At 42.0% G+C, this 8,529-nt stretch overlaps 1 protein-coding gene across 1 annotated transcript; it reads left to right on the forward strand.

Moving 5' to 3' along the window:
* Positions 1 to 356: 356 nt before the first annotated feature.
* Positions 357 to 1,274, forward strand: LOC120990795 (olfactory receptor 10A7-like). Its single transcript, XM_040419698.1, has one exon. It carries the CDS (start codon positions 357 to 359, stop codon positions 1,272 to 1,274), a length of 918 nt encoding a protein of 305 aa, XP_040275632.1.
* The last annotated feature ends 7,255 nt before the right edge of the window (positions 1,275 to 8,529 follow it).

An 8,529-nucleotide genomic window follows, 5' to 3' on the forward strand; every position in this document is an offset into this window, starting at 1 on the left:
TGTTATCCTTTCGCTCAAGTTTAGGACTGCTACATCTGTATATTTTCAACAAGTACTTGTATTCAACAGGAGCAAGAACATTGCCACCTTAGACTGCTGTCTTGACGCTAAGCAGTGACCTCAACATATTTGGGCAACTTCTTATCAGTGTGGCGGAACCATAAAAACGAATGGCACCTCAGTACAGCAATATATTGCAGACATACAGAAGTACTGTACCTTAAGGGTGTCTGTTTTGGCTCTGTACAGCTCAGAGGTTGGTTAAGACTTACTTCTAAGAAAAGAACTAGTTTAGTAATAATACTGGGCAATTATTAAACCTTACATTCTTGCATCTTTATAAAAGAGTGTCAGTAATGACCAAAAGAAATGAGACACAGTTGAGTGAATTTATTCTCTTGGGATTTTCTGCAAACCGCCAACCTTTCCTTTTTGCAATCTTTCTAATAATTTATTTTTTTACCTTAATGGGGAACATAATAATAATTCTGACTGTGACCAGAGAATCACAGCTCCATTCCCCAATGTATCTTTTTCTCCGCAATTTGTCCATTACTGAAATCTTCTATATTTCGGTGACAGTGCCTCGAATGCTTAGAGACTTTTTACATGTGGATAAAGGCATCTCATTCATAGGATGTGCAGTTCAGCTTTACTTCTTCTGTTTCCTTGGCACAACAGAGTGCTTCCTTCTTGCATTCATGGCGTATGATCGATTTGTGGCTATTTGTCATCCACTTCACTACATGACCATAATGACTAAATCTAAGTGTTCAGAACTTTCTTTGGGGTCTTGGCTATCTGGGATCTTTTTATCTTTGATTCAGATTTCTTATGTTTTTAATTTGCCTTTTTGTTCTTCAAATATCATTGACCATTACTTTTGTGACATACTGCCGGTGGTAAAGTTGGCCTGTGCTGACACCTTTGCTAATGAGATTGCTATTTTGGTATATGGCTCTCTGGTTATACCTTTTCCATTTCTGTTAATTTTTGTCTCCTATGTGTGTATTATTAACAGTATATTAAAAATTCCTTCCTCTATTGGGAGGAAAAAAGTGTTTTCTACATGTGGGTCTCACCTTACATCTGTGACTTTATTCTACGGAACAGCTACTATAACCTATCTGAAGACAAAATCCATTGAATCATATGGAGGGGCAAAATTTATGTCTCTGCTTTATGCTGTCTTCATCCCTATGCTTAACCCAGTAATTTATAGTTTGAGGAATTCGGTAATTAAGAATGCTATGTGTAGGTTGAGGAAACTATGAGATCAGTTTCAGACAAGCGTGTTCAGTCCAGGAAACATGCTCCGTGTTGGGTCGACGTGCCACAATTTTCTGTTGTTTATGCTTGCTTCTGCTTTTGCAGCATTTATATTTCAAGTTTTTTTTTACCTTGAAATACTTAATGTGCTGGTAGCGGTAGGCGTATGCTCTGTTATTTCTTTCTTTAGTTTTTTTGCTGCTGCTGGTGTGGTCTGCTGACTCTGCGATCCCTTTTTGTCCTCTCTTTGGGGCGGTTTCCATTTGCTGCTATTTTTCATTGTTTATTTGTTATATTTCTGTCATATTGAATGAAGACATCTTACTATTTCTATACGGAGGTTTGTGTTTACTTGATATTGGTTATGGCGATTTAGCAATTAAATGCCTCTGTCTATCAGTTATTAGTATCCAAATTTATGTTATTTACTGCTAGTCTGATGTCTGATTATGGATTGATTTATGATGTTGTGAATTCCTTCCTGGTCATGAGTCTGCAGAACTGTAGTCACATATTGACATGACTGCAGTTCAGTAGACCTGCAGTAAGATGGGAATTCACAGCATCATAAATCATTATGATGCTGATAATTCACTTCAGATGAGCAGCATGTATTCCAGGAAATATTTCTCCCACAGGAAGTATGTGTTTCGGTCTGAACATGTTGGTCTGAAATTGACCTAATACATGTTGAGGTGATTTTGTAAAAACATTATATTCAAAGTAATATTTTTATTGGATAAATGCGCACCAACTTTCAAAACATGTCAATTCATATTTAAAGGGGTTATGCCATGATTCATGTAAAAAATGAAAATCAGACATGCTGTAGTACATGACAATCTCTTTCCTGTACCTCACATGGATTCAGAGCTCCCACATTCATTGCTCCAATTGCTATGCTATGTTCTCTAATGGCTGGTAGCTTCTGGGGTGTGTTGTTTTTCAGGGGCTCGTCCTTTCTCCTACAACTCTGTTCCTGTAACTGTCACAGCTTGCAACAGTAGATACAGTCAGGTCCATAAATATTGGGACATCAACACAATTCTAACATTTTTGGCTCTATACACCACCACAATGGATTTGAAATGAAATGAACAAGATGTGCTTTAACTGCAGACTGTCAGCTTTAATTTGAGGGTATTTACATCCAAATCAGGTGAACGGTGTAGGAATTACAACAGTTTGCATATGTGCCTCCCACTTTTTAAGGGACCAAAAGTAATGGGACATACTAATAAAAATCATAAATCAAACTTTCACTTTTTAATACTTGGTTGCAAATCCTTTGCAGTCAATTACAGTCTGAAGTATGGAACGCATAGACATCACCAGACGCTGGGTTTCATCCCTGGTGATGCTCTGCCAGGCCTCTACTGCAACTGTCTTCAGTACCTGATTGTTCTTGGGGCATTTTCCCTTCAGTTTTGTCTTCAGCAAGTGAAATGCATGCTTAATCAGATTCAGGTCAGGTGATTGACTTGGCCATTGCATAACATTCCACTTCTTTCCCTTAAAAAACTCTTTGGTTGCTTTTGCAGTATGCTTTGGGTCATTGTCCATCTGCACTGTGAAGCGCCGTCCAATGAGTTCTGAAGCATTTGGCTGAATATGAGCAGATTATATTGCCCGAAACACTTCAGAATTCATCCTGCTGCTTTTGTCAGCAGTCACATCATCAATAAATACAAGAGAATATGGCTGAATATGAGCAGATAATACTGCCCGAAACACTTCAGAATTCATCCTGCTGCTTTTGTCAGCAGTCACATCATCAATAAATACAAGAGAACCAGTTCCATTGGCATTCTATGTTAGAAAGTATATTATAAGTATATTACACCCCTCAGTATGTCACACCTATCGATAGCACACCTATACCAGTCCTTAAAAGGACTTTTGTGTCCCTATTAGCTATCGTTTTGTGTCCCTAACAGTCTGTCCCTGCTCCACACAGCAACCTCTCCCAGCACTGGCAAAAGACTGAATGTAAAATGGCGCCCAGATCAGGTTTATTTATAAGGTAGGGGGTATGTCCATGTGCTGAAATGTCTCAATTGGCTGTCCTGTACCACCTGATGGATGTGTCATGGGTCAAAGTTCTTCAGAATGTAAAAGAATATGGCGGGCGCGAATATCGCCATATGTTCGCCAGTTCGGCGAACAGCGAACGAGCAAAGTTCACCACAAAATGACCGCCGGGCGAACCGCAAGGCCATCTCTAATGGCAGATATCTACGTGGTCTGTTGGACATAGCCAAAGAGGCGTCGGAGCAACAACCCACTCGATATAAAAGTGTTGTTGAATAAGTCACCCAGATGCAGTTACGTATGGAAACCGTGTTGCCGCTGGTAAAGGAACATATAGAGGCAGTTCAGCGAGCTCAAAGTTGGGTATATAATCGGCAGGCTCGGGTCTGGATCATTAACTCAAAAGATCGGGTTTTGGTTCTGGTACCGACAGTGGACAGTAAGTTACTGGTTAGGTGGCAGGGACCCTACGAGGTACTCGAAAAGGTTGGAGAAGTAAACTACAAGGTACAACAGCCAGGGCGGCGGAAGCCAGAGCAGGTGTACCATGTGAATTTACTCAAACTGTGGATGGATGGGGAGACCAGTACTGATGATAGCCCGCGGCCGAGTTTTCTAGGGGGAGAGGTTCCGGCCCCTAAGTCTAATGTAAGGGAAGCAGTTGCCACAGTGAAGATTGCTGACATCTTCTCCTCTAAACAGACTCAGGAGGCCAGGGAGTTCATCAGCAGGAACACGGATGTGTTCTCAGACCTCCCTGGACGCACTTCCATAATCCAGCATGACATTGTCACTGAGCCTCAGGCCAAAATCCGGTTGAAATCATACCGGGTAGCCGAGGCTCGGCAACAGGCCCTCTCTGAGGAAGTACAATTAATGCTGCAACTAGACGTCGTCGAGGAGTCTAGAAGTGAGTGGGCCAGCCCTATAGTACTGATACCTAAACCGGACGGGATGTTTTCGGTTTTGTAACGATTTTTGAAACTTAAACAAGGTATCTAAGTTCGACGCGTATCACATGCCCCAGGTAGATAAGCTGATTGAGAGTTTAGGACAAGGACAGTATTTTTCTGTTTTGGACCTTACCAAAGGGTACTGGCAGGTACCCTTAATGAAGGCTGCCAAAGAGAAAATGGCCTTCATCACACCGAAGGGGCTGTACCAGTATAAGGATTTTACCCTTTGGTCTGCATGGCGCCCCCGCCACTTTCCAAAGGCTAATGGACATTGTGCTGCGACCACATTGTTGGTACGCTTCGGCTTACCTGGACGATATTGTCATCCACAGTACCGACTAGGAAAGTCACCTGCCCAAAGTGCAGGCTGTAGTAGACTCCCTTCAAAAATCTGGACTAACCGCTAACCCAAAAAAATGTGCGATAGGGTTAGAGGAGACAAAATACCTGGGGTATATCATTGGGCGCGGAGTGATCAAACCCCAAGTAAACAAAATAGAGGCGATAAGAAATTGACCCCGACCTGTCACCACTAAACAAGTAAAGTCGTTTCTAGGAATGATAGGCTATTACATGAGATTTGTTCCCCACTTTGCCACTATAGCCGCGCCCTTGACAGAGCTCTTGAATGGAGGAAAATCAGTGACGGTTCACTGGGATGAGCGGGGGGAAGAGGCTTTTTCCAGTTTGAAGTCGGCCAGAAACACACAAGATACCACAGCCAGCACACAGCCAAAAGCAACCAGCCTGCACGGAACACTGCAGCCAGTACGCAAAAGGCATGCAGCCAGCCTGCACGGAAATCCATGTCACGGTGAACCGCACTGTGACAACCATCTTTCTGACATAATAGGCCACTTTTATAAAACAAATAAATCAGTCTTAGTTGCCCATAGCAACCAATCAGAGCTAAGCTTTAAGTTCCTACAGGGCTCTGATTTTTTTTTTAAAGCTGAGCTCTAATTGGTTGTTGTGGAAAACTAAGACAGATTTACTAGTAGGCAGTTTGATTTAGAGATAGCGGAGGAGGGCTACTTTTCTGTGCACCAACCTGTATAATATGTATGATAAACATTCAAGATGTTTTAACAGATCATATTCTGACTCTGATTGTTGTGATAGTGATCTATCCCTTGTATGCCCTCTATGCCTAGCCTGTATAAGCAGATATAATCACTGCGGACAATCCTCATCATATAGCTGATTATTGAACACACCATGTAAATATTCACAGTGCAGGTGGAAAAAGTATGTGAACCCCTAGACTAATGACATCTCCAAGAACAAGTTGGAGTGAGGTGTCAGCCAACTGGAGTCCAATCAATGAGATGAGATTGGAGGTATTGGTTACAGCTGCCCCGCCCTATAAAAAACACACACCAGTTATGGGTTTGCTTTTCACAAGAAGCATTGCTGGATGTGAATGATGCCTCGCACAAAAGAGCTCTCAGAAGACCTACGATTAAGAATTGTTGACTTGCATAAAGCTGGAAAGGGTTATAAAAGTATCTCCAAAAGCCTTGCTGTTCATCAGTCCACGGTAAGACAAATTGTCTATAAATGGAGAAAGTTCAGCACTGCTGCTACTCTCCCTAGGAGAGGCTGTCCTGTAAAGATGACTGCAAGAGCACAGCGCAGACTGCTCAATGAGGTGAAGAAGAATCCTAGAGTGTCAGCTTAAGACTTACAAAAGTCTCTGGCATATGCTAACATCCCTGTTAGCGAATCTACGATACGTAAAACACTAAACCAGAATGGATTTCATTGGAGGATACCACAGAGGAAACCACTGCTGTACAAAAAAAACATCACTGCACATTTACAGTTTGCACAAGAGCACCTGGATGTTCCACAGCAGTACTGGCAAAATATTCTGTGGACAGATGAAACCAAAGATGAGTTGTTTGGAAGAAACACACAGAATTATGTGTGGAGAAAAAGAGGCACAGCACACCAACATCAAAACCTCATCCCAACTGTGAAGTATGGGGGTGGGGGCATCATGGTTTGGGGCTGCTTTGCTGCGTCAGGGCCTGGACGGATTGCTATCATCAAAGGAAAAATGAATTCCCAAGTTTATCAAGACATTTTGCAGGAGAACTTAAGGCCATCTGTCCACCAGCTAAAGCTCAACAGAAGATGGGTGTTGCAACAGGACAACGACCCAAAGCATAGAAGTAAATCAACAACAGAATGGCTTAAACAGAAGAAAATCCGCCTTCTGGAGTGGCCCAGTAAGAGTACTGACCTCAACCCGATTGAGATGCTGTGGCATGACCTCAAGAAAGCGATTCACACCAGACATCCCAAGAATATTGCTGAACTGAAACAGTTCTGTAAAGAGGAATGGTCAAGAATTACTCCTGACCTTTGTGCACGTCTGATCTGCAACTACAGGAAACGTTTGGTTGAAGTTATTGCTGCCAAAGGAGGTTCAACCAGTTATTAAATCCAAGGGTTCACATACTTTTTCCACCTGCACTGTGAATGTTTACATGGTGTGTTCAATAAAAACATGGTAACATTTAATTATTTGTGTGTTATTAGTTTAAGCAGACTGTGATTGTCTATTGTTGTGACTTAGATGAAGATCAGATCCCATTTTATGACCAATTTGTGCAGAAATCCATATCATTCCAAAGGGTTCACATACTTTTTCTTGCAACTGTAAGTCATAGATCTCAGGGAAGGGAACATGAAAAACAAGTGCATTACAAAAAGAAGCCACTAGATGGCAGCATATAACTAACAATAGAAATATCCATAGAAAATTGTACAAAATAATAAACTATATAAATTCCCATCTACATCAATGTAAATATTAACTGTGTAACAGCATAGATCACAAGACTATCATCAGCATACTAGAGGGAATAGTAATATTAGGCGCTGGGCTGCTTGAGGCACACTCATGTGTCAGCTGTCAAATAGGGACTCATGTCAGTGCTTGTCAGCGAAGTTGGATTCACATAGCAGTGTAGTGCCAAAAAAGAAGTTAGTGGCTGCAGTCTAATAGGTATTTTAAGCATGTATTGGCAATAAAAGTGACAAGTTGCAATATATCATCCAAAAATTGACAGCCAAAGCAAGTAGAGCACTAATTAGAGAAGCAGCCAAGAGACCCATGGTCACTCTGGAGGAGCTGCAGAGATCCACAGCTGAGGTGGGAGAGTCTGTCCACAGGAAAACTATTAGTCGCGTGCTCCACAAATCTAGCTTTTATGGAAGAGTGGCAAGAAGAAATCCATTTTTGAAAGCAAGCCATAAGAAGTCCTGTTTTCAGTTTGTCACAAGCCATGTAGGGGACAGAGCAAACATGTGGAAGAATATGCTCTGATCAGATGAGACCAAAGTGGAACTTTTTGGTATAAATGTAGTGTACAGGGACTGTAATACCCGTCACTACAAAAGTGTCACTTGGTGTGCTGTCGTCCCCCCTTATTTATGGGGAAGTTGGTATATGTCATCTTTATAAATTGTCATGTAATGCAATGCTATGTATTTCCCTGTTTCTGTGACACTTGCATGTACAGGCCTGCTAGGGGTGTCATTCCAGCTTCTAGTCACTAGAGGGAGCTAGAGAGCCCTAGTTTATATAAGGCCCAGACAGGGAAGCAAAAGTCAGTCTAGTTTAGAGTTCAGAAGCTTCTAGAGCCTGAGGAAGCTGAGAGGGAGACAGAGGCAAAGCGCAGAGAAGCAAGAGGTACTCAAGATAACAGAGGAGGTACTTTATAAAGCTAAAACCAAGGATATACGCCAGAGTTAAGGTATTGGACCTTGGAGAAGATTTGCTATGTTCCAGGATCAGTCAGAGATAGAGTGAAAGCTCCTGTACTGCAAGTCCTGTGTGTTTAACACTCTGTAGTCACCTTGCTCAATCTGTATTGCCTGCATCGACCGTATTGAAAAATCAACTGTATGCAAAGGAACTGTGCTTCCGTTAATGTCTCTATGAAAACTACTAAAGTTGGAGTTCTGTTTTAACATCACGGTGTTCCTCATTTATTCCTGCTATCAGCAAACGGCGTGCCACCGTTTAATTGGCACTGGCGTCACGAACATTTTCTACCATCACCTGCCCTTGCAGAGAGTCAGCCGTCTCAGGTTAGTGTCATTGCACTACTACACCCAGAAACTCTATTACACACAACTTGAGTACGCTGCACCTCTCTTTTGGCGTCACGAACAGGATACGCACGCTTTCTAGTGCAAGAAGCGTGAACTTTGTGCCTTATACAGTTGCCCTGTGACCAAAGTGACAAATTACCTGTTT

The sequence above is a fragment of the Bufo bufo genome, chromosome 2 (assembly GCF_905171765.1).
Source record: "Bufo bufo chromosome 2, aBufBuf1.1, whole genome shotgun sequence".
Lineage (NCBI taxonomy): Eukaryota > Metazoa > Chordata > Amphibia > Anura > Bufonidae > Bufo > Bufo bufo.

What these genes read in the sequence shown, in the direction of transcription:
- LOC120990795 (XM_040419698.1), top strand. Translation starts at nt 357, where the DNA reads ATGACCAAAAGAAATGAGACACAGTTGAGTGAATTTATTCTCTTGGGA.